At 58.4% G+C, this 26,722-nt stretch overlaps 10 protein-coding genes across 10 annotated transcripts; 5 read left to right on the top strand and 5 right to left on the bottom strand.

Annotated features, from left to right (window-relative positions):
* Positions 1 to 1,604: 1,604 nt before the first annotated feature.
* PHYSODRAFT_336222 (cutin hydrolase) lies at positions 1,605 to 2,207 on the top strand (the record flags this gene model as incomplete). Its single annotated transcript, XM_009533758.1, has 1 exon — positions 1,605 to 2,207. The coding sequence occupies one exon, from the start codon at positions 1,605 to 1,607 to the stop codon at positions 2,205 to 2,207; it is 603 nt and encodes a 200-aa protein (XP_009532053.1).
* Positions 2,208 to 2,590: 383 nt separating this feature from the next.
* Positions 2,591 to 3,244, bottom strand: PHYSODRAFT_250546 (cutin hydrolase; the record flags this gene model as incomplete). The annotated part of the gene is made up of 1 exon (XM_009533757.1): positions 2,591 to 3,244. One exon carries the CDS (start codon positions 3,242 to 3,244, stop codon positions 2,591 to 2,593), a length of 654 nt encoding a protein of 217 aa, XP_009532052.1.
* A 1,146-nt stretch (positions 3,245 to 4,390) lies between these two features.
* PHYSODRAFT_250672 (cutin hydrolase) lies at positions 4,391 to 5,044 on the top strand (the record flags this gene model as incomplete). The annotated part of the gene is made up of 1 exon (XM_009533756.1): positions 4,391 to 5,044. The coding sequence occupies one exon, from the start codon at positions 4,391 to 4,393 to the stop codon at positions 5,042 to 5,044; it is 654 nt and encodes a 217-aa protein (XP_009532051.1).
* Positions 5,045 to 6,008: 964 nt separating this feature from the next.
* PHYSODRAFT_517135 (hypothetical protein) lies at positions 6,009 to 7,166 on the top strand (the record flags this gene model as incomplete). The annotated part of the gene is made up of 1 exon (XM_009533755.1): positions 6,009 to 7,166. A coding segment is annotated over one exon (1,158 nt), but the record flags the coding sequence as incomplete, so codon positions are not given.
* Positions 7,167 to 11,913: 4,747 nt separating this feature from the next.
* PHYSODRAFT_562761 (hypothetical protein) lies at positions 11,914 to 12,939 on the bottom strand (the record flags this gene model as incomplete). The annotated part of the gene is made up of 2 exons (XM_009533754.1): positions 12,217 to 12,939; positions 11,914 to 12,066 (listed from the first exon to the last, which is right to left on the bottom strand). The coding sequence occupies exons 1-2, from the start codon at positions 12,841 to 12,843 to the stop codon at positions 11,914 to 11,916; spliced, it is 780 nt and encodes a 259-aa protein (XP_009532049.1). The 5' UTR covers positions 12,844 to 12,939.
* A 454-nt stretch (positions 12,940 to 13,393) lies between these two features.
* Positions 13,394 to 14,321, bottom strand: PHYSODRAFT_517143 (glutathione peroxidase; the record flags this gene model as incomplete). Its single annotated transcript, XM_009533753.1, has 2 exons — positions 13,394 to 13,516; positions 13,593 to 14,321. The coding sequence occupies 2 exons, from the start codon at positions 14,319 to 14,321 to the stop codon at positions 13,394 to 13,396; spliced, it is 852 nt and encodes a 283-aa protein (XP_009532048.1).
* Positions 14,322 to 17,296: 2,975 nt separating this feature from the next.
* PHYSODRAFT_286818 (hypothetical protein) lies at positions 17,297 to 18,378 on the top strand. Its single transcript, XM_009533752.1, has one exon. The coding sequence runs from the start codon at positions 17,386 to 17,388 to the stop codon at positions 18,175 to 18,177; it is 792 nt and encodes a 263-aa protein (XP_009532047.1). The 5' UTR covers positions 17,297 to 17,385; the 3' UTR covers positions 18,178 to 18,378.
* A 92-nt stretch (positions 18,379 to 18,470) lies between these two features.
* On the bottom strand, positions 18,471 to 23,677 carry PHYSODRAFT_347238 (hypothetical protein; the record flags this gene model as incomplete). The annotated part of the gene is made up of 7 exons (XM_009533751.1): positions 18,471 to 21,528; positions 21,597 to 22,271; positions 22,346 to 22,569; positions 22,668 to 22,808; positions 22,913 to 22,967; positions 23,050 to 23,159; positions 23,632 to 23,677. The coding sequence occupies 7 exons, from the start codon at positions 23,675 to 23,677 to the stop codon at positions 18,553 to 18,555; spliced, it is 4,227 nt and encodes a 1,408-aa protein (XP_009532046.1). The 3' UTR covers positions 18,471 to 18,552.
* A 230-nt stretch (positions 23,678 to 23,907) lies between these two features.
* On the top strand, positions 23,908 to 24,419 carry PHYSODRAFT_250765 (hypothetical protein; the record flags this gene model as incomplete). Its single annotated transcript, XM_009533750.1, has 2 exons — positions 23,908 to 24,213; positions 24,235 to 24,419. Coding segments are annotated over 2 exons (491 nt in total), but the record flags the coding sequence as incomplete, so codon positions are not given.
* Positions 24,420 to 24,642: 223 nt separating this feature from the next.
* Positions 24,643 to 25,923, bottom strand: PHYSODRAFT_515577 (hypothetical protein; the record flags this gene model as incomplete). Its single annotated transcript, XM_009533749.1, has 1 exon — positions 24,643 to 25,923. One exon carries the CDS (start codon positions 25,921 to 25,923, stop codon positions 24,643 to 24,645), a length of 1,281 nt encoding a protein of 426 aa, XP_009532044.1.
* Between the last annotated feature and the right edge of the window lie 799 nt (positions 25,924 to 26,722).

Here is a 26,722-nt window from a genome sequence, read left to right as displayed (position 1 = left end):
GCCGATAAGCCTACTGAACGACACGATGTACAAGCAGGTAACTACTTGTAAGGTAATCGTTATTACTATCATACATGAGGCTATGGACACCATCCATGATGGATACATGTACATGAAGTATGTACCACAGCAGTGACGGCATCCTCTTGAACACCAGCTAGGCCGTGTCTTATCTATATATGCTTGCTGCAGGCAACTTTGCTAGTGTCGCTTTCCTCGAAAAACCGTATCGCTTCTGGCAACCAGCGCTCAAACCATAATACATCCCAGCCACTTTTACTGATTTGTTCTCCTTTTTTGTTTGTTTTTTTTGGGGGGGGGGGGCAATTTGCAATAAAGTTCTAAATTTTCTAGAGCCTAAGCTGCCTGGTTGCCGTCCTCGGCTTGTGATGCACATCTATCCCGCCGTCAAGAAACGCACAGGAATCTAAGATGAAAAAAACTTCTTCTAAGATGATGACACCGATGTAGTACCGCTAAAAACCGGTTAGATGACTCGAGAACACACATCCGGTTACCAGAAACCAGCTGGTATCAATGAAAAGCCCGATAAGACCGGAAGATACCGTTCAGTGACCGGCGGGCGGGGAAGTCGCGGTATTATCCGTGAGGCTTGGCTTGGCTGTTTGTGTCCGTGTGTCATGGGCTCAATGGATGAAGACCAAGTACAAGTGTTTTGAAAATCAACACCTTTTCCAAGGTAATAGTCACAACATTGGTGCTCCGACGAGTCATTTGCAAGACAGTAGAGTTACAGCAGACTAGGGCTGCTTGTACCGGCAAGCGGGGAGGGGAGGTACGTGCAATTGCACGTAGACGTTCCCTCGTTTCGAACGAGCCGTTCAGTAGCTGGCCTAGCTCGACCTCGAGTGCCAAGGCCACGCACACGACTTAGGACAAGGCGTAACTTACGACCACATGAAAAAGGCAGGCCCCTTGTGCGGGGATCGAAAAGATCCGCACACTTGTGGCAAGATACCAAGTAATCGGGACTCGTCGAGGCGTTAAACATGTTGGATAGCGAGTGCTACGGTCAGTGTTTTTACCGTTCGTGAGTGCAGAAACCCAGACGTTGGCCGTGAGTCAAGGGCCAACGCTTTGCACGCTTCCACCTCACTCACTCACCCACGGTCTGTACTGTAGGTGCCTTCTGACTTCGGCACGTAAACTCTTCGGTGAGAACCGGCAGGCGGTTCCCCCAAACCTTCAGGTTATGTACCATCGACGAGGGTTTCTGCCTTGTTGGATACCCATGGTGCTGTACACTAACTACACTACTGTATCGCTAGTAGCGGGTCTACAACAACACGGATACGAAACATTAGGCATGTTCTGATCGTAGTACCTACACCAAGGTGAAAAGCATGGCAGGAAATGCGCCCGCGCGCACCAACGACCAACCACGAAAAGGACACTACCGGCAGAGATAGCAGAAGTACACGGCCGACTCGCCTGGGATCTCAACGGCCGCGGTCCTCGACGATGAACTTACCATTCTTCGTTTTCCGCTGCACTACGCACACCAAGCGACGCCCCGATCGACTAAAAGCAACAACTCCAAGCCAACTACCACCAACCTGAAGTTCGCTGCCTTCCTCGGATCCATGCTCGTGCTGCTTGCCAACCCCGCCCACCTCGTCAACGCCGAGTGCTCTGACGTCCACGTCGTCTTCGCCCGCGGAAGCGGCGAGCTGCCCGGACTGGGCACGGCTGGCCAGCCTCTCGTCAGCACCCTCACCTCCGACCTCGGCGGCATGAGCGTCTCGTCCTACGCAGTCAACTATCTCGCTGCGTACGACCAGACGAGCGCTGGTGCGGGCGCCACCGACATGACCAACCACGTCGTGTCCGTGGCTCAGGAATGCCCCAACACCGTGTTCGTGCTGGGCGGCTACTCGCAGGGCGCCAGCGTCACGGACATCTCCATCGGCATCAAGACGACTCTGGGCTCTGGTAGCGTCATCCCCGAGTCGCAGGCCATCGTGACGTTCGGCAACCCGCTCAAGCTCTTCGGCCAGACGATCGCGAGCTCCAGCTCCACGTACGGACCCAAGGCTATCGAGTTCTGCAACCAGGGCGACCCCGTGTGCGCCGCCGGCTTCAACATGATGGCTCACCTGATGTACCCGACGGACGGCAGTGTGACCACCGCGGCCCAAAAGGCTGCTGCGCTGGTGAAGGGTGGAGTCAGAGCGCTGCGTGCATAGGCCGCGTACGCCCTGACGGTTAGTCCAGGTTATAGTTACGTACGCGACATGGTGACCTTTGAATATATGTGTTGGATTTGAGTTCCGTGCAATAGTCGCGTATTGCACCGTATGGATCCGCTCACATGCACTATTACATGTAGCAGTAATAAAGCCTACACAAAAGCTTATTGTCGCCGAAGGTTCAGCTCCAAGGCCTTCTGCCTGTTACACTTATACTTACCCACATTTTCGACAACATGCAACACAGCAACATCACTGCACGAACGACGACGACTGAGTAGTGACAGATACTTCTATTGAATGACAGATTCGTACTAACCATTGGTACTAAAATGCTGACTTGACGATGAAACACACAACACCAATCGAGCTCGATGCGATTAGGCACGCAGCTTGCGGCCACCGCCCTTAACCAACGCAGCCGCCTTTTCGGCAGCACCCGACACGCTGTCCATCGGGTAGGTCATGTGCGCCATGGTGTTGAAGCCGTTGCCGCAGACCGGGTCGCCCTGGTTGCAGAACTCGATGGCCTTGGGGCCGTACGTGGGGCTGGAGCTCTCGATCGTCTGGCCCATGAGCTTCAGCGGGTTGCCGAACGTCACGACGGCCTTGATGCGGGGCGCCAAGTTTTCCGGGATGGTGTCACCAGACCCAAGCATCGTCTTGATGCCGATGGCAATGTCCGTGACGCTGGCTCCCTGGGAGTAGCCACCGAGCACGAAAACCGTGTTGGGGCACTCCTGAGCGACGGACACGACGTGGTTGGTCATGTCGGTGGCGCCGGGTCCAGCGCTGCTCTGGTCCATCGAAGCCATGTAGTTGACAGCGTAGGACGAGACGCTTTTGCCGCCGAGGTTGGAGGTGATGCCACTGACCAGCGGCTCACCACAGATGCCGAGTCCTTGCATCTCACCACTGCCGCGGGCGAAGACGACGTGGACGTCGGAGCACTCTGCGCTGACGAGGTTGGCTGGATTCGCGACCAAGACGACAAGGGATCCGAGCAGTGTGGAGCAGGCTGAAGCAAACTTCATGGTCGTTGGATATTGCAGAGGGGTGCGTTGAACGGGTCAGAATTTGGAATGAAGAATCGCTGTGCTGTGTACTTTGGCGGCGGCCAACAGATATATATCCCCTGCGTATTAGGTAGGTAGCTGTCATGAAGGTGTCAATCCTCTACTGAAAACTCTATCGGATATATGCGGACGCTATGCGGCGCATGTGCTGCCCGCAATCGGGGCGATCTTATCGGACGTCTGCTGTAGATTTGCTTCGGGTGTTGAAGTGAGTCAAGCCTTAAACGAACGTAAAGTACGAAAAAGTCGACGACAATCAGTGGATATGCTCAGCCAAGTGTTGACCAGCGACCATAAGGCGGGTCGGCTGGCAATTGTACACATTCATCTTTTTCTATGGTTGGGCACCAACGCCAACTCGACCAACACCAGCTCAACAGGAATCAATCCAGGAACCCATTGGTATTTACGTACGATTTGTACCATCTCGAAGCTTAGTGTAAATGCTGCTCTCCTGGTAGCACGGCGGCATCGCCGTGCCGGGGAGAACGATCGAGTGTGCATCCGAGTCCTGCTCTGTTATTCATCCGTGTGGTGGACCGCAAGTATTATCCCTACTTGGTAGCGATGCGGCACCAGCTGCACAGACCCTGCGTCGTGGTGATGATACGAACAGGAACTTCATTAGTTAAGTACCAGTAGTGGCAGCACAGGTTTTGCTGTAAGCATATTCAGTTAGTACTAAGCACCTTCGTTTTTGCTGTTTGGAGGCACCGAACGGTAGCAGCAGACACACAGCTGCCAGGAAAGAGCCACCGATATGAGCTTCTAGCCATGTTGCGTGCCCTTCTTCGCTTACAGACCGCCTCAGCTTGGCATTCGTCCATCCTGTAATCCCAACTACATACGTATGCACAGAGAGGGCGTAATGGCTGCCTCTGACGGGAGCCACACGCTTGGCTTATACGTTAGCCCACCAGCAGATTGGCGTACATCTAGCCTTTCAACTGTATCTACAGTATGATACGACTAGCAATACGCAGAGGAGTCAAGGCGTGTCGGCATCGCTTTTCCATCTTAATATTCAGCCGACGAGCATGTTCATTGTTGGTTTTTCGCTCGACCAGAAACACCCGAAGCAACTTGAAGTATCCCCTTACAAAAATGAAGTTCGCCACTCCGTTCTCCGCCGTCCTCGGGTCCATCTTGCTATTTGCCAACCCCATCAACCTCGTCAGCGCGGAGTGCTCCGACGTCCACGTCGTCTTCGCCCGCGGTAGTGGTGAGATGCAAGGACTCGGCATCTGTGGTGAGCCGCTGGTCAGTGGCATCACCTCCAACCTCGGCGGCAAAAGCGTCTCGTCCTACGCTGTCAACTACATGGCTTCGATGGACCAGAGCAGCGCTGGACCCGGCGCCACCGACATGACCAACCACGTCGTGTCCGTCGCTCAGGAGTGCCCCAACACGGTTTTCGTGCTCGGTGGCTACTCCCAGGGAGCCAGCGTCACGGACATCGCCATCGGCATCAAGACGTCGCTCGGATCCGGTGACACCATCCCGGAAAACTTGGCGCCCCGCATCAAGGCCGTCGTGACGTTCGGCAACCCGCTGAAGCTCATGGGCCAGACGATCGAGAGCTCCAGCCCCACGTACGGCCCCAAGGCCATCGAGTTCTGCGCCCAGGGCGACCCGGTCTGCGGCAACGGCTTCAACACCATGGCGCACATGACCTACACGACGGACGGCAGTGTGACCACCGCGGCCCAGAAGGCCGCAGCTTTGGTCAGCGGTGGCGGCCGCAAGCTGCGCATGTGAATCAAGTCCACGAGTGGAAAAGACCTACTGTAGATGTAGACCCTATATGTAAGTGAGCTTAGTCTGTCTCGTAGTTTTGTATAGGCCGGTCCAGTTGTGCCAACTCTCATCAATACCGGCATTACTGACGTTCGCTTATTACTGACAATCAATTATAGCCAATCAAAATACCTTATTGTCATCCTCCACTTTTAACTGACAACACAAAAATGGGTCATTTCCCAATCCACAAGATGCTACCTGCTCGCAGACGCACCGCAATTACGGCAGCAGAAAGCTCGAGGTGCTCGATGCCTGGGCACAGTGCGGTGACATCACCGCGGCTTTTAACGCCTTCTACAGCGGTCTAGATGATTTTGTCCACGAACCGCGGCGAAAGCTCATGGACAGACAGCTCTCAAAAAGAATGCTCGGACGAGCGGCACAGGTATGGCCCTCCCCGCTGAAGCTGAGCAGGAGCTCGTGGTATGGATGAATGAACTGCGTGGGGAGGGCGTACCACCATTCGGCTTTGATGTTGCACTTACAGGCCCTGGAAGCAGGCGATGACTACATGTATGTCACAGCCTTTAGTGAAGAAAGTAGACGTAGCTAGTGAAATTATCGCTCAGCTTTCTAGCCTGAGTCTGATAGATCATAGAATTTGAGCTGTGGCTGTCGAGCATGATACCATCGAGAGCAGCTCGGTCTGCGATGAAACAATGAGCTTTTTGTGTGTTTCACAATGCGCGGCAGACATCACTTTTTTACCCACTTTTTGTAGCCAAACATGACTGTCAGTAAAGAACGGAGGATGCCGGTACACACATGCACATGCCAGTGCTAAAACTGCGCCTGTTTCTGTACTTTCAAGTAGCATACTGAAACCTAGTCACCCGAAAAGCGCGCCAAAACTCAAAACTCACCCGCGTCCAGTTTCAAACCCTCCACGTCGGAAGGCAGGCAGGCAGGCATGACGGACGGCATGACGGTCGCTGCCGGCGCCGTGTCGGCGCCCGCCGAGGCGGAGAACATCGCCGTGTGCATCCGCGTGCGCCCCATGAACGAGCGCGAGACGCGCGCGCAGGACGCGCCGGCGCTGAGCTGCGTGCCGGCGCTGAACGCCGTGGCGCTGACGGACCCGGCGACGGGCGCGCCGCTGGCCGGCAAGGGCAACACGTTCCAGTACGACCACATCTTCGAGGCCGGCAGCGACGCGCGCGACATCTACGCGCGCGTGGCGCGGCGCATCGTGCGCTCGACGCTGGGCGGCATCAACGGCACCATCTTCGCGTACGGGCAGACGAGCTCGGGCAAGACGTTCACCATGCAGGGCGACGGCGGCATGCCGTTCGAGCCCGAGGCCGAGAGCACGCGGCCGGGCATCCTGCAGCTGGCGGTCGAGGACATCTTCGGCTTCATCGAGAGCTGCGCGGACCGGGACTTCCTGCTGCGCGTGTCGTTCCTCGAGATCTACAATGAGGTCGTGCGCGACCTGCTCGGGCCCAGCGACAACCTCAAGCTGCGCGAGGACCCGCGCAAGGGCGTGTACGTCGAGTGCCACGAGGAGATCATCACCAACTACGAGGACATCGTGACGCTGCTGCAGACGGGCAACCGCAACCGCACGGTGGGCCACACGGCCATGAACGACAAGAGCTCGCGCTCGCACAGCGTCTTCCGCATCGTGGTCGAGAGCAAGCACAAGAGCGACGCGCCCGGCCGGCGCCTGTCCGAGGAGGACGTCAACGGCGCCGTGCTCGTGGCCAGCCTCAACCTCGTGGACCTGGCCGGCTCCGAGAGCCTGCGCCACACGGGCAACGAAGGTATCCGCCAGCGCGAGGCCGGCAACATCAACAAGTCGCTGCTCACGCTGGCGCGCGTCATCAACTCGCTGGCCAGCGCCGGCGGCAGCGGCCAGAACGCGCCCTTCCGGGACAGCAAGCTCACGCGCCTGCTGCAGAACTCGCTGGGCGGCAACACGCGCACGCTCATCATCTGCTGCGTGACGCCGAGCGACCGGTACATTGAGGAGACCAAGAGCACGCTGCAGTTCGCGGCGCGCGCCAAGGACATCAAGACGTCGGCCACCGTGAATGAGGTGCTGGACGACCAGACGCAGCTGCGCCGGCTCAAGCGCGAGGTCAACGAGCTCAAGAAGCTCGTCAACTCGGAGGCGCTCAACGCGCTCAAGGCAGAGAACGAGGCGCTGCTGAGCGAGAAGAACCACAACAAGACGGAGATGGCGCGGCTCAAGGGACTCATCCTCTCCAGCACCTCAGTGGCCAAGGCCGCCGTGGACAAGAAGCGCGCGCAGCGCGGCAAGCGCACGAGAGAGACGTGGGGGCCGGGAGATTTCCCCGCCAGCATCAAGGCGCGCGCCCCGCTCTCCCCACACCGGTATCCGCGCAAACGCCGCTCTCCGGCGAAGGAGAATCTGGACCCCCAAACGCTTTTCCGCGTCTACGAAGATGCCGACGAAGACGGTGAAAACCCGGCATCGGAGTCTGCTACGAGCAAATTCAAGCCGAACCAAGCCGGCCAGAGCGTTAAATCCTTGGACGGCAGCAAGGAGGTGCTGGATCTGTTCTCAGCCGTGCTTCGGAACTTTCGCGACGAAAATGTGGAGGACCCCGTCGCGGCGATCGAAGCGATTGCGAACGAGAAGAGCGCGTCGCTGGGTGACGCTGAGCGCGCTCGCACGTTTGACGTGCTAGCGGATATTCGAGCTCTGATGGTGGCGAACATGCAATCAAGAACTGTCTTGGACGAGAAGTTGGTGCTGGAGCAGGAGTTGAAGGAGCTGCGAACGAAGCTGAGTGAGGGAAATTTGGAGTGTGATTGCTCGGAAAACGCCTCGAAAGCCAGTGCTCTCGTTGAAGAGATGATGGGGGAGATGAGTTCCTCGCAGGAGGCATTAGCGAAGGAGAAACAGCGCTACCAGGATCTGGAGATGCAGACGATTTACTCGCAGCAAATGGCCGCAGAAGAGCTGGATTCGCTTCGTTGTCAGCTGCAGATCTTGAAGCTCGAGGCGAAGGAATCCCAGCAACGGTTTGATAGCGAAAAGGGTGAGCTTCAAGCTGTGTTGGAGTCTGTTCAGTCGGGGGTGACGACGTCCGATGACAATGAAGAATATTTGGCAATGCGCAGCAGAAGGAATGAGTTGGAAGGCATGCTGGAAGAAATGAAGGCGTCACAGACTGTGCTTCAGCTGGCGGTAGCGGAGCGCGACGATGAAATCGCTTCGTTAAAGTCGCAGCAAAGTGATACCAACCCGTCGGAGCAGGATTCGCGCGTGGAGGACTTGGAGGAGGAGAAGACCCTGTTGCAGCAGAAGATTAGCGAGCTGGAGCGGCAGGTTGCCTCAGCATCCGAAAGCCCAGGTGTGGACAAACAAAACGATAATGCGATAGTGGAAGAACTGGCAGGAGAGCTGCAGAACATCATGCAGGAGCTGGCGCAGTTGCAGGCCGATCACGAGAGAACGGCACTGGAGAAGCAGGAGCTGCAGGCGGAATCCGAGAGAGTGAGCGAGGAGCTGGAAGCTTCGCAACGTCAAGGGTATGAACTGAGCGAGACGCTGATGCAGAAGGAGCATGTTGCCAAGGTCCTACAGGCACAGCTCGATGCGAAGCTTATGACGATTTCACAGATGCAGACAAAGCAAAGCGGCGAGGTTGAAGCACTGCAACAGACCATCCAAGAGCTCACGACTGAGAGGGAGCAGCTCCAGGCTATAATCGAAGAGCTGACTGCTTCAGAAAGCACTTCGACAACTACCACTGAGGCTGAGGTTGAAGATGCCAGCACTAATACAGATTCGAGCGGAAAGGAAGCTAAGGAGATGGAGGCCCAAGGCCTGCGATCGGAGGTAGAACAGCTGACTGAAAAGCTTTCTGCCGTCGAGTCTGAACTTGCAGCGGCGAACGAGCGTTTGAAGGCGTTCGAGGAATCTCCCGACCAAGGCGATCTCCAGGCTGCCTTCGACAAGCTTCAGGCTGATTTCGACAACTTGATGCAGGAACGCGAGGCTCGGCTCATGGCGTTGGAGGAGCAGAAGCAAGACGCTAGCTCGTCTCCTCCATCTGAGGACGACTCACAGCAACGCTTTGACGCGCTGAACGAGGACTTTAAGCGGCTAGCGGACGATCTGGAAAAGGTGTCACGTGAGCGCGATGATTGCGTGGAGGAGCTGCGGGCTTTGGAAGCCCAACTGATGGAAGTGTCCGAAGAGAAGATGAAACTCGCGATGTCAGCCGATGAACAGGAGATCAAGCTGCGGGAGGTGCAGCAGGTAGCCTCGTCTTCTTCGGAGACTATTGCTACATTGCAGGCGCAGCTTGAAGAGGTCCAGTCTGCAAAGGCGGCCCTCGAAGCCAGCAAGGACGAGCTTGAGAAGAACGTTGAAAGCATTCAAATTGCTTTGACAGCTTTGCAGGCCGACCACGCTGCGATCGTGGATGAGCTGCAACATCGCGATACAGCCCTTAATCCTGGTAGGGATAGCAATGCCCCGGAGTTGGAGCAGCTTCAACAACGCCTCGAGAGCGAATCCAAGCAACGCGAGAAGCTTGAGCTTGATGTGCAGTCGTACAAAGAAACCCTGTCGGTGCTGCGCAAGGAGGCAAAGGATAGCTCGGATACGATCGCGGACTTGTTGGAGAAGATAAAGACGCTGGAAACAGACCTGGACTCGGCAGCTCGCACGCAAGAAGCCAAGGACAAGGAGCTAGCGAGTTTGGCGGATGCCCTGGCAAGATCAAACGAGGAGCAGCAGGAGATGCGTCTGCAAAGTAAGCAGCGCCTTGTGGCTGCTGAAGGCAAAGAGATGGCGCTCGAGGAAAAGATCTCTGCGCTTCAGCAGCAGCTGATGATGAGCGCGAATGGCGTGAGCATGCCAAGCGATGCGATGGAACTTGTCGAGTCCAGGGAGAAGCAGATCGAACTCCAAGCTAAGGTAACAACACTGGAGAACGAGCTGACTGAGGCTCGGGAAGAGCTGCGCCAGCAGGATGAAAGCTGGAACAAGAAGCAAGCGATGGCGGAGAGGGAGTTCGCGCGCTTGCTGGCACAACAGAAGCGTCTTCACGAGGAGATAACCTCGCTCCACACCAGCGCTGAAGCTTCGAAGCAGGAGATGGAGGCCCACGCTGACGAGCTACAGAAGGCGAAACAATCGTATGCAGAGCTCTCAGAGCAAAAAGAAGCGGTTCAACAGGAGCTGGAGGCGGCGAATGCTGCATGGGAAGAGAGGCAGCAGGAACTGGTGCTTCAAATGGAAAGTATGCGCGAGCAGTTCCAGGAAGCGCAGAACGAGCTCGAGGAGTACCAGAAGAACGCGGATGGTGAGATTCACCGGCTCCGCTCGGTGATTGAGGAGACCAATGCTGAAGTCAAAGAGCTCAAGCGCGCCGCCAAAGCGAAGGAAGAGGAACTCGAGAGCCAAGCTGGTGAGCAGGAGGAGTGGCAAGTTCAGGTCAGGAACCAACAGAAGGCGCTGCAAGCCAAGTGCGAGGAGCTGGACGATGAACGTCGACTGCTGGAGGAGAAGTATGCCGCTCTGGAGTCCCAGCGTGGCGACGTCGAGGAGCAGCTCCGGAACGAGATCCAAGAGCTCTCCCAGAAGTGCGCAACTGCACAGGCACAGCAAGCTGCTTACCAAGGGAAGCTGAAGGAGACGGAGACTCAGTTGGAGATGACTGAGAATGACGTGGGGAAGTATCGAAAGGAGTACGAGAGCCTCGCGGAGTCGCTGAAGTCTTCCCAAGTGGAGGCCGTCGAGTACCACAACCAACTGGTGCAGGCTCAGCTAGCCCAGGAGAGCATGGAGCAGCTCGTGGAGAAGCAGAAGGCTCGCATTGACAAGCTGGAGAAGGTGAAGATGACGACCGAGACGCTGGATCTGTTCCGGAAGCTAAAGAAGGACCGACAGGACTTGCAGACCAAGGTGCAGCAGCTGCAGAAGGACTTGGTTCAGGCTGAGCAAGCGTTGGCGCAGTCCCAAGAGAGTCGCCAGGAGAAGCAGCAGCGGCTAGTGGAGAACAAGGACGAGGAACTGAAGCTGCTCAAGGAGCACGTCGAGGAGCTCCGCGGTGCTCTGCGAGCCGAGACGGAGCGAGCAGCAGACATGAAGGCGGAGATGCGCGCGGCCCTGGGCGACGAGCGCGAGAAGGCGGAGCACGAGATCCACGAGATGCAAGCGCTGGTGAAGGAGAAGATGGAGTTGGTGGAGAGGCTGGAGGCGCAGGTGGCGTCTGTGCAGGACGCCATGGTGAAGCTCCGGGAGCAGAAGAGCGAGAACGTCTCGTATCTGGAGAAGGAGAACCTCGACCTTCACGTGGAGAACCGGGAGCTCAAGAAGCAGTTGGAGTCGGCGTTGTCGGGGCCGCCGGAGAAGGACGAGCTCATGGGCGATACGGGCACCTACGATGCCTCTGCAGCGGCAGCAGCGAAGGCACTCGGGGAGGACAGCGACGCCGACCATCACCACGAGTCTAGCGCGCACGTGGTCTCAGACGGCGATGACACTTGCAACGAAGCCTCCTCTCAACCTCAGGAGGACGCAGGTAGTACTCGAGCCGGTGGCTTCTTGCTCTCAACGACCGAGTTGGACGCCATAGCTGCGCATAGTCAAGAAGAGCCCGAACGGCCAGAGTGCTCGCAGCAGTAGGTAGGTATGATAGCTTTGGTGGTGTAATTAATGGAATGGATTAGTTGTTCGTATTCCGCTGGGGCAGTACAGTTAGGTAGTTCACTTCACTTCAACGTCATGATTCAGATAGCAAGGCAAGCCAACGCAGTCCAGAGTTCACGTGCAAAATAGTCTATTTCGATTTTATCCGAGGTGAACGACCCATCCAGACAGCAAACAACGCAGCAGCAATAGCCTACCAGTTGAGTTCGCCTCCGGCCGCCTCCTGCTCCTGTTCGTACTCGATCTCGACGTACGGGCCCTTGGGCTTCTTCTGCTTCTTGCTCTTCTTGGAGCTGGGCGGCGCGGCCTTGCGCTTCTTGGACTTGGGCTCGTCGTCGCTGTCGGACTCGTCGCTGCTCTCTCCGTCGTCGTCCACGGCGAACTCGTCCGCGAGGTCCTCGAGGTCGCTCTCGTCCTCGTTAAAGTCCTCGACGTACTCGACCTGGCCGGCGTCTTCGTCGTCGTCCTCCTCCTCTTCGTCGAGCTCGTACTCGACCTCCTCCTCGTCCTCGCTCTCCTCCTCCATGGTCTGGCGCTTGCCCTGGCTCTCGAGCACCTTGGAGAACTCGCGCTCGGGGAAATTATAAATATCGCCGTACGTGCCCTTCTGCAGGCGCTCGAGCAGCTCCTTCTCGATCGAGTTGTCGAGCTTGGCGGCCACCATGGCCTTCTTCTCGCGGCGCTTCTCGCGGCGCTCGATCTTCTTGTTGATGACCACGAGCTTGGGCTTGGTCTTGAGTGTGAGCTTGCGCATGCGCATGAGGTACTGGTGGATCTTGGTGAGCCGCTGCTTGTTCTTGTGGATGAGCTTCTTGGGCCAGAACTGCAGCTGCTCGTCGATCTGCGCCAGCGACTTGGTGTAGTTCTTGCTCAGCTTGACGCGCTCCCAGAGCCGGTTGGGCGTGTGCGCGCGCTCGATCGTCTTCATGTACAGGTAGCACACGCCGTCCTCCTCGCGGATCGTGGCGTAGCGCGAGTTGGCCAGCGGGCACGCCGTGCGGTTGCACAGGCCCGTCACGTTGTACGGGTTGCTGCAGAACATGTTGCCCGTGCCCGGCAGCTTGCTCTTGAAGGAGCAGAACTGCTTCGAGATGACGCCCCAGATCACTTCGTCGTGCTGCATCTTGGCCTTGCTTGGCTTGGCTTGGCTTGGCTTGGCTTGCTAGAGTCGGAGGGGAGCTACGAGCTGCGCGGCGGGGCTGGACTGTTGCTGCTGGTGATGCGGCTCAAGCTGCAAGTGATGGCAACCAGTAAAACGCGGCGTTGGCTGGCCACGGTTGAAATCGACGTGATTGGATGAAAAGGAGGAGGGAGGAGTTTTAGCGAATCAAATGGGTTTAAGGGGGATGTGTGACAACGGCTGCTGGAAGAGGACCATAGAGGACCGTTACAGGACAGACGACCGTTTCGGTGGGTGGGCTGGCTGGCTTTGACTGCAAAATTCTCACGCAATTACTTATCCTCCGCGTCGCTTTTCCTGCCCTGCCTACTACACTACTCACGCGCTCGCGTCCCGAGCTCACAAACACATCCAGTCGGTCGTCTTGGCTCGTGTCTTGTTGGGCACGCGGCCGTCCGCCCATGAGCTCTGCGAGCGTTTCGGTGGTAGGTATGGTCGCTCCGCGCTGTTTATGTATCCCCCGCAAGGCGCCTGCCTTCAAGCAGTCGTCTTCTTATAGCTGCTTCTCGTTCGACAGGTCCACCTTGCACAGGAACTTGATGTCCTCGATCATGCCCGTGAAGTCCAGCCTGGGGCTGTAGCGCTTGTAGGGCGTGCCATCGGGGCTGATGAGGAACTGCAGCAGCAGAAGCAGCAAGACCAACGTTAGCAACAAGATCAACACAGTTCGAAGACTACAGCTGCGGACGCACCTTTTCGAAGTTCCAGCTCACGTCTGCGCGCGTGACGGGCATCCAGATGAGGCGCATGGGGTGCGAGAAGACGCCGCTGGGCGTGGACATCTCGTCCAGCAGCGTGCGGTCGCACGGGTAGGGCAGCGTGATCCTTAGGAAGTTGAAGAGCGCGTGCGCGTTGGCGCCGTTGACCTCCACCTTCTCCGTGAGCATGAAGGCCGGCTCGAAGCCCTTTCCGGGGCGGATGTGCCGCAGACTCTGGTAGATCTCCTCGCCGTTGAGGTTCTCCTGGTGGCCGAACTGGTTGCACGGGCAACCGATGATCACGAGCTCCGGGAAGCGCTTGGCCAGGTCGTTGAGCTGCACGTAGGCCTTGGTGGTGGAGTTGCAGTGCGACGCCACGTTCACGACCAGGATGGGCTTGCCGGCGAAGTCGGCCAGGCGGATGAACTTGGAGCCCGTGAGCGAGCGGAACGAGAAGTTGTGCGCCGACTTCCGGCGCCCCGCCGCGGACGACGCGCGCGCGCGGTCGGGGCTCTGGGCGGCGGTGGTGGCGGCCGACGAGCGGATGCCCGTCACCGGCACGGCCACCGCCACGGGCAGGTTGTGGTACTGGTTCTGCTGCGAGGCCGGTCGCAGCACGCCGTTGACGCAGTCCTCTCCGTCCTGGGCGGCACTGGCGCTGCGGCCGTTGCTGGCGTCGTCCCCGTTCGTGGTCTCGCAGCCGTAGCCCGTCGGCAGCTTCATCGCCATGATGTAGTGTCGGTGCTGTGCTTTAGTCGGTGTGCGACAGTCGGAGCGTTTTAGCGAATGAAAGTAAACGAGCGGATAGGTGTGAAGGCAGAGCCCTAGTTTAGGACACGTAGGGTCCTACGTTTAGGGGTCCATACTAGGGCCAAGTCAGCTTCCGTGCTGGTCACTTTCGGTGCATGAAGGCAGAGTTTACCCTTGGGGCTTGTGATCGCGGAGATCGGACATGGGCGGACTACGGCGCGCGCGTGACTCAGCGCCGGCAGGACATGGGTCTGCCGGCGCCGGCGCGAGTGAAGGTGCCGTCGGCCTAGATTAACTGCGCGCCACACCACGTTGGCGAAGTGGATTACAGAGCGAGTTACGGTATCGCTCAGCCTCGACTCTACGGAGCGTGTGGCTCCGAGCGGCGACGCTCGCGTTGTCGATAGCATGGGCACGAGGAGAACGTGGCTGGCGAATTGCCGCCGCCAGATCTCAAGAGAACACGCACACCTTTCTTCGGTGGACATGCGGTGGACTTCGAGAGACCCTTTCTCTCGGGCGGTCGCCGCGACCGTCGCGTGGTCGTTGAAGTGTCAACGCCACTCCAGAATAGCTTAGCTGCGAGCACGTGATCGAAGCTTTCCCGCCATCAACAAAGGCGCGTTCGAGTTCTCTACGGGAATAGCCTCAGTAATGACGAAGACCGCAGCTATCATGGCCAAAAGTGTCTCGAAATATGTCCACCCAAGAGTTTAACGCCTGGTCCGGACAATATTCTTACATCAGCAAGGACCAGAAGTCAACCCGCGCCGATTTTGCATCCTCGCGTCCGTAGCGAAGGTGTCATTGCCCGCTGTCAACATTTGATTAAGCAGCCCCCGAGCCTGTCATGTACATGTGCATCCACAAACCCCCCCTCCAGCTCCGAAGTCAGGAAGTGATTAATTACGCGAGGGCGATTCCGGTGGTGCCGCTGTCGCCTCTGGTCTCGATTGGTCCAGCTCTTGTGGCACCACCCGTGCGTCGGGCAATGGTCCATTGCCTGTACGCACTGGTACTGCTGTGGGGCAAACACAGGACTACGACGTTGACGCGCACTCACGACGCCCTCCTGCAGGCCCGATCAACCCAGCTGCAACGGCCGGGCGGCTTCACTGTCGTTTCTGGCGACTGCTTCCTCAACGAAGGCGAAGGCGAGGGCGCAGCTGCAATATGCACGCCTGGCACCAGGCGACGGCGAGTGAGGGTGGGCTTGGCGGCGCCACGCGCGACACGGCGCTGCACATCAGGAGATGCATCTCGGTCGAGAACACTGCACTGCATCTCCGTTGCCGATCTTCTTAGTCCAGGATGGGCCCGTGCTCACGAAGCGGCATTTGCCACCGACTGCACAACACGGCTCCGGTGGATCTAGCCAGCAGACGCTCGCCATTGACACGCATCGCGGCAGCTGCCGTGTTTGTAGCTCGCTGAGCACGAACGAAGGCAACGCACATAACGGCGGGCGGCAACAACGCGGCTCGGAGCCTGCTGGCGAGCGCGCCATATTGGCGCTGTGGTAACGCGGCCGGCTGGTGTCCGCGTGACGCCGCCGACACGCCCCTGACGTGCAAGAGCGGTTCACTGCTCGGTCAAGACATCGTTGCCGCCGCTCGGAGTGCATCAGTCGCTGACAATAATGCAGAGTCACTGCGGCGGTCAGCTCGCGCTCGACCTGCTCATGACCGCTGTCGTAGGCGAGCTAGGAGGATGCTATCGGGCAGCGCGGGGACCGTCCGTAATCAGATGTTTGGAGGCCCAGCCTCGCTCGCGATCCCGGCCCTGGCAGTGCCAGTGCAGCCCATCGGGCTCCGCTGCAGCAGCGCCGGCCTGGTCTCCGATGGCACCACTTCAACTCGGCCCCTTGAAACGTTGGTCAGCTGAGAAAGTCGAGCGGCCGCGGCGAAAAGTTTAATGCGGTGGCGACGCCACGAACTGCCTGAGGCGATAGGCGGCGAGCTCCATGCAGGCCACTACTGCCGCCACGCACGCGCCTCGGTCCGCCCACGTTGCTGACACGGTAGTCAGCCAGCGCCGGCAGAGCTTTTTTCAAGCATAAAATTCAGGTGGACGTCGCGGACTCTGAGCTCGGCCCGACTGGCCCGGCTCTGCAAGGGAAATGACCACGTCTGCTCGTTTCGCCCATCCGCGCGCCGTGATTGGCTGGCGCAAAGGAACCCGGCCTGAAACGAACCGAGAGTGAGTGTCGCACTAAACTGCAGGGAATCCCCCCTGGCCGGCCGAGGGGTGAGCTAGTTTCGCATTGGCCGCGCCGAGCTCAAGCTCAAGCCTGCGCCGTCGCCGCCCGGAGCTCCCTCGGCCAGCTCAAGACACGCACGCACGCACACGCACGATGCCGCCCAGCCTGATGCTGTCCCCGCAGCCGCAAGACTCGGCTTGCTGCGCGGCTGCCGCCGCCGCCAAGGCGCCGCCCAGCCCCCCGCCGGCCACGGCCGGCCACCCGTCGTCGCTCGGGCTGCCCCCGCGGCCCGCGGCCGCCAGCGTGAACCCGGCGCCGTCCGCGCGCGCGGCCAAGAGCACGCGCGCGCGCACGCAGAGCCTGCCCACCGCCGGCGAGCAGCTGCTGGGCAAGGACAGCCCGTGGATGCAGCGGGCCGTGGACCGCGGGCTGTTCCACCGCTTCGAGGAGGTCAGCGCCGAGGTCGCGCGCCTTACGCGCATCCAGAACATGGACGCGCTCTCGTCCGCGGCCGGCGAGCAGGGCGCCGCGCCGCACCCGGAGCTCGCCGCCGTGCAGACGGAGCTGGGCCGCGCGCGCCGCCGCTCGCTGCGCATCCGCGAGGACCAGAAGCACATGATCCAGCAGCTCGAGGCCCAGCAGGACCGCGGCGTGCTCAAGAAGTACCTGGCCATGGCCACGGGCTCGGCCGCCCACCAGAAGAGGAAGACCGAGGAGCTCAAGAAGAAGCTCGGCCACCACATGGCCGACGCCGTGCGGGTCGACGCCGAGCTGCAGCGGCTCGAGCGGCGGTCCAGCTCCCTCGTGGACGAGTGGAAGCGCCGCTCCTCCTTCTCTATGAGCTCCAGGGGCAGCCGCAGCTTCTCCGCTCAGCCCGAGGGCGAGGACGACGTCGTGGAGCAGAGCGAGCGTCGTGAAGACAACAATGACGACGAGGACGAGCTCTACTTCGACGAAGAGGAGGACCTGGATGTGGCTGAGCGCCTCGAGCAGCTCGAGAGGGAGAAGCAGAGGCTGCTGGGCCTTCTGCTCCGAACGCTCCGGCTCCCCGACGCCCTGCAGATGCACACCAACGTGGCCATGTACGCCTCGGAGGCGCAGGCCTGCGAGTCCATTAAGAAACAGATCGACCGGGCCATCGGCCTGTACCACCAGGCGCTGCAGCTGCTGCGTATGGCGATGGCCACCGTCGTCTCCTCTCAGTACTCGGGATCCGCGAGGGAGTTCGCCAACGGCCCGTTCGCGCTCACAGTCGAGGCTGGCCAGCTCATGGAGGCCGCGGCCATCGGCATCCAGCCGGAGGCTCGCCGCAGATATCGACAGTTCGCCCCGGATCTGCAAAGCCTGCGCCTCCCTAAGTTCCCCCAGGTCGTGAGCGACTTCGTCCGTCGCGCCCGCACCAACTTTGACCCGCGCAGTGCGCTGGCGCAGGAGGCCGTGAGGAGACTTCCGGCGTGCGAGACCACCATGGTCATGACGCACAAGCTCGTGATCGAGAAGCTGGAGCTGCTCGACCGATGGAAACGCACCGTCGAGCAGGACCAGGCTCACGCCCTGGACTCCCAGCATCGGCTCGAGGCGCACTTGCAGCAGCGTCTCGCTGTGCTGGCCCGGTCCGTGTCGGTCTAAGGCGCAGCAGGTGGAGCTGCATGCATTTTCAACTCGGTTAACCACCACTCACGCAGCGCATGCGGCAAGTCCGCTGCGTTGCTCATGAAGACGGGGGCTCTACAGCGCTCGGCCTTCCTAGTAAATCGTTTATAATTTATGCAGCGCCTCATGCCCGAGCGTTGCTGCGATTAGTATCAAATAGACGTGCATCGTCATTTCATATACCGTGGGGGGATGGCACTTGGAAGTCGTCAAGCCTGTGAGGTGACCTCACTGAAGTCCAGACGAATGCACGTCAAGCACACAAAGTCTGCAACGACAACAAATCTTCTTACATGTATGTCAATCAATTCCGGGCAATGCTCGTGGCGCTCCCGTCTACTGCAGCTTAGCTCACTGCCCCCAGTCGCCCATATTCACATCGTTGTCGTCAGGTTGGTCCATGCCGGGGTGCCTGTATGACCCACGGCCCATCAAAAAGTCCTGGCTCACCATTCCTCGGGACTGCGGCTGCCCTGGTTGTTGTTGCTGCTGCTGCAAGTCATTGAACATGTGATGTTCGGAGAGCTGCCGCTGCTGACCGGGCAAGCCCTGGGAGCCAAACACGTCTTGAGAGCCGTCGTCGCCATAGAAACTCGTCCGCGGCGCTGTCGGCGCGGGCTCGCTGCGCGAGACTTCGTAGGGAGCCCCGCGCAGACCACCCGACGCATTGCCAACAAAGTGGCCCGAGTCCTGGTGCCGCACGACGTCGTGCATGTCCATGCCCATTTGGGCGGCCTGCTGCGCGTAGATATCCTGCTGATTTGAGCCCATTCCAGAAGACATGAGCATTCCCTTGGGGATGTCGCCGTACAGAGGGTGCTGCATTTGACGCGAGTGCTGCTGCTGTTGAAGCGCTGCCTGCTGTTGCTGGAGTTGTTGCTGTTGCTGGTTTAGCATCTGTAGGTGGGATGATCCCGGCTGCACGACCTGAGGGAGGTTGGGCACCTTGTTGCGCTGGAACTGGCGCTGTTGCTCTTGGCGCTGCTGCTCTTGGCGTTGCTGCTCTTGCTGCCGACGCTGAAGCTCTAGTCGTTGCTGTTCCTGCTGTCGTCGCTGCTGCTCTTGGCGCTGCTGTTCCTGGCGCTGTTTTTCCAGACGCTGCTGCTCCAGGCGTTGCTGCTCCAGCCGCTGCTGCTCTAACCGTTGCTGCTCTTGGCGTTGTTTCTCCAGACGCTGCTGCTCAAGTCGTTGTTGCTCAAGCCGTTGTTGTTCAAGCCGCTGCTGCTCCAGACGACGCTGCTCCTCCAAACGACGCTGCTCCTCTTCAATGCGGCGCTGCTCTTCCATGCGGCGCTGTTCCTCAATGCGTTGTTGTTCAATACGCTGTTGTTCACGACGCTCCTGTTCTAGTCGTTGCTGCTCACGTCGTTGCTGCTCGCGGCGTTCTTGTTCCTGGCGTTGCTTCTCTATACGCTGTCGTTCAAGTCGCTGCTGCTTCTCCAGGCGCTCCCGCTCTCGACGCTCTCGGTCTTGACGCTCTCGTTCCTGGCGTTCACGCTCCTGACGTTGCTGTTCCAGACGCTGTTGCTCTAGCTGACGCTGCTGCTCAAGTCGCCTTTGCTTCTCCAGCTGCTGCTGCTGTTCTTCCAACTGCTTCTGCTGCTGCTCCAACTGACGCTGTTGTTCAAGACGCTGCTGCTCAAGACGTTGTTGCTGTTGCTGCTGCTTGTTCAGAACTTCGAGCGCTTGGTCAAGAAATGACTGCTCGCTTTGACCGGCACTCTTGGGCGCCTGGCCTTTTTGCTGCTCAGCCTCCTTCGGGGCCGATTCCTTCTTGTCTGCTCCCTTTCCCCCACGAATCGAAAACACGCCCTGCGGCGCCAGTTCCTGCGATGACTCTGCTGCAGGCTTCGCCGTCATGGGCGGTGAGTTAAGCAGTGGATCACCTCCTGCCGAGATGTCGGGCAATACTGACGAGGTAATGTCAGCAATTGCGCGAGATGCTTGCTCCAGATCTCCTTCGCTGTCATCGTCGTTATCTGCGCGCGACTTGCTCTCAGCGGAGCTGTAGTTGGACTCTTTGGCATCCGAGTCCTCACTTCCTAGCAGCGATGAGATGCCTTTCGCTTCATGAGATGTGGGCGCCTTGCTTGCTGATGAAGGATTGGCGGTAGCAGCCACGCCGGGCTTATTGTCAGACGCAGAACTCGCTCCGGCCAAACGCGGCTTCTTCGCTTCCGGCTCCTCTGCACTCGCTTCACCACCATCAGTGTTCTCGTCATGATCTTCATCGTCGTCTTTCTTCGCCTTGGCTTCAGCTTCAGCTGCCTCTTCCTTGAGCTTCAGCTGCTTCTCTTCCTCTTCAGCTTTCAAATCACGGCACTTTTGATACAACATGTCTGTCATGTTGACAATTTCTTCGCTCAAATGCTCCTCCCGGGCGATCTTCAGAATACCCGACAGCGTCTTCCGCATACGGGAGCGGTTCTGACGAATCACATTAAGATTCACCTGGTAATTTGCGATTTGGCGTTCAATGAGACGTCGGGACGGCGGAATCTTCACCTTAGCAAACAATGCCGGGGTCGGCGGTAACTTCACAGAAACACCCGTACGCTTTCGCTTCGTACCAATCAGAGCCAGCGACTTCTTCAGACTCGACGTCATCTTTTCGAAGTGGTTTTCCATCTTCGTCCACTCGTTGACAGAACCTGTGATGTCGCGGAGCTTATCCAGCAGAACAGTCAATAGAAGCTGGTCACTGCTGGTAGTCATAAGCTTCGAGCTGTAACGATAGGCCGGTACGAAGCGGTCAACAATGTTCGTGGAGCGGATAAAGTTCCGCCGGTGGCTGATACTCTCCAGAAGCATCTCGTCGAAATGAATCTTCTGTTCACACTTGTTCAAGTCGCTTGAGTACTGGTTGATCAAATCCACCACCTTCATGATTGCAGAAGCCTCCACAGTGCGCGCCTGCTCTAGATCCATGAGCTCCGTTTCAGCGTTGCGTAAATGCTTTTCCGTCCGCTTGGCGAGAGCGCTCGTGGTACGTTCAAACTGCGCCTGTGACGACAGAATTTGATGGCGCAAATCAAAGATCCGAATGAGATCGTCGACTTCCGACGTGTTAGAGCGACCAACACTGTTATCGTCATCCTCCGTTTCGCCTTGGTCATTATCATCATCATTATCATCATCATCTTCAGCCTCCGGTCGAGTAGCAGCCAAGATTTCACGCTTGCCATACTCCACAAGTTGCACGAGTTGCGTTTTCTCCAAGTGTACGAGAGTCGCACCGGTGCTGTTGGCAATCAAGTTGGCCCGTTCCGCCTTCGATGAAACTTCGACAATTAGGCTATCAATCAGCACCAAGAACTTTTCTTCAGCCTGTGAACAGAAGCGCAAGTTAGAATCAACCACACAGTAAGTCAGTGGTCCGGCAGAGTCAAACGTACGCTTGTCGATGTAGTAGGCTTGGCCGCGACCACTTCTGTTTCCGCCGCTGAATCGTCTTCGTCGTCCACTACGACAACAACCTCCGAGGTCTTGGACTCCACGCTAGTGCTAATCGCGTCAAGGGCCTCCTGCTTGATCTCCTTTTCTTCCAGAGCTTCCGTGGAGGTTGGGGTGGCATCCTTTGCCTCTGTGGACACTTCTACCGTGGCCTTAGATCCGTCGACACCATCCTCGTTTTCAGTAGATGCTACGTCTGCGGGTTTTTCAGCGCTGTCGGTCTCCGCATCCTTGTCAACTTCCTCATCCTTTTCCTCATCAGCGACGGCAGGCATTTCTTCGTCTTTTTGCGCGTCCTTCGGTGCATCAGCAGCTTCGTTCTGCTTATCCTCCGTCGGCGCCTCGTGCTCAGCACTGGTATCCGTCTGCTCAGGCTTCTCCTCTGTTTCCTGCTTCGCTTTCTTCTGCTCTGCGATCCTCTCCACCAACACTCGACGTGTTTGCTGGAGAAACTCGAGGATGCGGTTGGCTTGGCCAGTCAGGCACTTATCGCAGAACCAGGGCGAAGGAGGAGCCGCCTGCAGCGGCGGAGTCACACACTTGAAGTGCGTCTGGCTGTGGCACGCGCTGCAATTGGCCACCTCCGCCGTGGCCTCTTCCCTGCAGATGACGCACTTCTAAACAAACAATAACAGTAATATGGTCAGTCGATCGCTCTGGCTCAAGCACTGAGCAGTGACCGGCCACGCACCGGAGCCGCCTCTTGCTTGGCCTGAGCTGCAGCCGCCTGGGCCATCCTCTCCTTAGTGGTAGGCGACGGAGCGGGCACTGGCGCTGGCGCCGCCTTCTTCTCCTTGTGGGCGGAGCGCGCGTTCGTGCCGCGCTTGCGGATGTTGAGGCGGTCCTTGATGTCCTTGAGGCTCTCCCCCGAGGCGGCCGAGTACATGGACGACCAGCCCGCGTCCGTCTTCAGAGCTACAGCAAGAGAGAGAGAATATTAAGTAAGCTATGGGACCAGGGACGGGTGTGTCTACGGGACGAGGCCCCTCCAGCCGGTCACCAGCGCCACGTACAGGGGTTCAGCGTGCGCTTCATGTGCAGCGCGCAGGGCACGGGCGACGTGTAGACTTGGTCCTTGAAGCGGATGGAGCCGTCGGGCAGCAGGTCCGCGTACACGCGCTTGCGGTAGTACGACACATAGAGCTTCTTGGGGCCTGCGCGGGCGGCACACAGCCACACACACACGAGTACACATTCAGTCAGTCAGTATACGTATGGTATACTGCAGTAGTAGAGGCAGCGACGCTTCCTGTCGTACCGGGCGACAGCAGCTTCTCGTCGATGAGCGTCGTCAACACGATGCGCGCGTCTCCCTGCAGTATAAACGTAGCAAGGCGTCAGATGGGTACACTACTGGCTGGTGCCTGGTGGCTGGTGGTGAGGCGTTGGACGCACCATGATGAAGGACGTGGCGAGTCCGCGAGGCGGCGGCCGGACGAGCTGAGGACGAGGACGAGGACGAGGAGAGCGCGCGACGGGCGAGTGCGGACGCGCGCGCTTTTTGTCTGGGCAATCAGGGGGAGGAAGCGCGCCACTACGAAAGAGAATATAGAGATGGTGTGGCGCGACATAAACCTACGCTATGGGATGACCGCTCTGATCTCGACAGCATTCCTTCCGTTGTGCTCACCACCGATGAGCTTGTGCACGAATTCCTACCAAGTTCACACTATGTTACAGGGTTGAAGCCGCCAAAGATGTTTAATAAAGGTTTCGCGATGGCTCGGTACGTACAAACTTATTCGGTACGATTGCAGTGAGCAAAGGAAGCGAGTCCTTGTCATCATCCTAGAGCATATGCGCGAGGATTCTTCTACGAACGTTAGGGCCGATTGCAGAGGTTTCCGCTCGATGGCTTTGGTCCACTGGCCTTCCATGAAGTAAAAAAATAAAATAAAGCCGTAATATAAAAACTTCTCGCGGCGTCAGCTTCACGCTGTCTTGTTGTGCAGCCAGAACATCCTTCAACTCTGCGACGGTGGCTTCCATCGAAGCTCGCGCCATCCGTCTGCGTAGTCGACATCACTCGTTGTGAATCATTACGGAGAAATTAGGTTGAAGCGAGGTTGCTACACCGTATTTGTTATACCACTTACCACCACTTCCATACTTTTTCCTATTCCCCCATCCTAACCGCTATCTAACAACCTTCCTCGGTACTCGTGCACATTTCTGACTGCCAGGAAATTCCAATCCATTTCCGAATTGGACGGCAAGAACCGACCCGCGTCGAGTGTAACGACAAAGAGAGAGATGGCCCCGCAAGAGCCCGCCGCGGACATGAAGGTGAAGCTGGTGTCGATGGACGGCGAGGCCTTCGAGGTGGACGCCAAGGTGGCGGTCATGAGCCAGCTGGTGCAGACGCTCGTGGCCGACGAGCAGGAGCAGGGCGACGAGGTGCAGGAGATCCCGCTGCCCAACGTCAAGGCGCACGTGCTGGCCAAGGTGGTGGAGTTCTGCCAGCACCACAAGGACGCGCCCATGGCCGAGATCCAGAAGCCGCTCAAGAGCAACGTGCTGAGCGAGTCGGTGGACGAGTGGGACGCCAACTTCGTGGACGTGGCGGACCAGGAGCTGCTCTTCGAGCTCATCCTGGCCGCCAACTACATGGACATCAAGTCGCTGCTGGACCTGGCGTGCGCCAAGATGGCCTGCATGATCAAGGGCAAGACGCCCGAGGAGATCCGCGCCACCTTCGGCATCACGGAGGAGTTCACGGAGGAGGAGCAGCAGCGGATCCTCGAGGAGAACAAGTGGTGCGAGGACGTCTAAACGTCTTCAAAGCCTGTCTTGTCTGTCTGATGGATGGACATAGTTCTCTTGTGAGATGGCGGAGGGAGGGGAGACAGAGCGTTGTTGGAGGAGGAGAATATAAGGATCGTTTTATTGCAGGTTCGCGTGCATTTCTTCTCGTTCTTCTCTTACTAGGCACTTACTCGTTCCCGTTCAGCTCTTGATCTTGTGTTGAAGTTGTTGGAAGATTGAAGGTTACCAGAACATGTTGCCGCCACTCGGGAGGCTGGACTTGGTGCTCCGGTAGCGCATGTACTTCTGGTCGTTGAGCTTGTCGCCCTGCGTCTTGTCGAGGCCGATGGCCGCGTTCGAGACGACCCGGTTCGTGGTCACGATGCCCGCCGCCGCGTTCCGTCCGGGGACCATAATGCTGCGGATGGTGCCGCTTCCGCGCTTGGCGTCGTACGGACTCGACGGCCCGTTGGACGACGTGATCGGAACCAGCTCCGACTTGGCGCTGGACGTCCTCGACGGGTTGAGCTGGTGCATCCTGCTCTCGATCGCCTCCATGAACTGCTGCTGCGGACCGATGACGCTGCCAGGACGGCACAGACGCAGCCACCCGATGAGCTCGTGGGCCGAGAACAAGTGGTGCTTCATCATGTACGCGCCGATGCACGTGCCCGTGCGGCCGAGTCCGGCCTTGCAGTGCACGGCCACGGCACCCGGGGTCTTCTCGCACGCCTCAATGAACTTCATCAAGATGGGCATGGGCGCGTTCGTGCCGTCCGGGTAGATCAAGTCGAGGTGGTCGATGCCCGCCGACAGGAACTTCTTCTCGTCGTACTGCTTGTCGTTGAGGCGCACCACAAGCGTCACGTTCCGCTTCTTGAAGTACGGGATGTAGTGCTCGGGCGTGAGCATGACGTGGCCCTGCGGCGTGCGCTGGTACACGTTGTGCGGGCCGGCGAAGGCGATGAACTTGGGTGAGACCCACGTGAGGTCGCCGTTCTCGACGCGCTCGAAGTGCTGGAACTCGTGCAGGTCGAACGTCTTGATGGAGATGTAGCCGCTGTTCATGGCGCGCTCGAGACCCTTGAGGCAGTCCAGGATGGTCAGGTTGAAGGTGCAGACCGACGGCGTGGCGTCGTGGAACGGAGGGAAGCGCATGAGCTGGAACGGCTCGTAGGCCTTCTCGGCGCTCATGTTCTGAAACAGCACGGCCCAGCAGCCCAAGATGCACACGGCGTTGGCGCGACGCTGGCCCTGGGTGGACGAGTAGAAGTACACGACCTCGCCGGTCTTGGCTGCAGCCGCCAGCTTCTTGTTGAGTGTCTCGGAGAAGACGAATGTGTGGCCCAAGTTGAGCGGGCCGAAGTCGAGGTAGAAGTTCCAGTACATGAGCTCGTCGTCGATGGAGAAGAAGTGCGTGCCCGGGAGACGCGGAGGCGCCTTCTTGAGCGGCACGTAGAACAACCGACCGGGCAGGAACTCGATCGCCACCTCGAGACCGTTTGCCATCGCCGAGCTAGCCATGGTTGCTGTTGAAGTGAGTGACTGACTGGGTAGGTAGTTGACGTGCTCGGAGACGCCAACTCGCAACGGGTTCCTCTGCCCACGCTGAAAACGATCTGAACGTGCGAGTTGCTGCTGGTGGGGAGTTGATTGCTGTCGCTGGTTGCTAGTTGCTTCTGCTTCTGCTGAGTCGAGCTGAAAGGGGCGTTGCGGCTGTTGAGGCGGTTGAGCTGAAGTGGAGGAATCCGAGAGTGAGTCACTGGATTGGACTCTGGACGTTGAGCGCGTCTTCGGCCCGGTCAACCCCAGTCCGCTCTCCAGCTACAACATGAAGCTGGAGCTCCTCGCGCTTCCATTCTGGTCAGCCAAGGCTGGAGGCAAGGCCATCGATAGATAGAACTCAATTCATCTTATCGCAGCACGCACCCGAAAACGCCTTCGCGCCTGGGCCCTTGAAATAGGACTCTCCCAATACTAGCAAGTCCAACGACAAAGAAAGCATCGATCCCGCGCTCCTTGCAGGTTCTTGCTTGTACATGTATGCACGACGGAACGTGTCGTGCAAGAGCTCCAGGTTGAAGACAGCGAATTTTTTTAGTAAGTCAGCGGTGCAGTCGTGAACTGCAAGATGGATGACCCCGTCCTCGCCTGAAGACATCCGCACTTACGGCACTTCCCCTTTCGGTACCTGCAGATCTGCACACGACTAGGACGCTGGTGAGCTGAACCGATAACACCCTTGCAAGCCTCTTGCGAAATGGAAAACAAAATACATTGCAAACTTACTCCACGCGCACCCAGATAAGTTACCCGTCCCGTG

The sequence above is a fragment of the Phytophthora sojae genome (assembly GCF_000149755.1).
Source record: "Phytophthora sojae unplaced genomic scaffold PHYSOscaffold_7, whole genome shotgun sequence".
Classification (NCBI taxonomy): Eukaryota; Oomycota; class Peronosporomycetes; order Peronosporales; family Peronosporaceae; genus Phytophthora; species Phytophthora sojae.
Note: the sequence above shows the minus strand (reverse complement) of the source record. Positions and strands in the feature narration are given on the sequence as shown.

Excerpts from the sequence above, each read along its gene's own strand:
- PHYSODRAFT_286818 (XM_009533752.1), top strand. The coding sequence starts at position 17,386 with ATGAGCTCCAGGGGCAGCCGCAGCTTCTCCGCTCAGCCCGAGGGCGAG.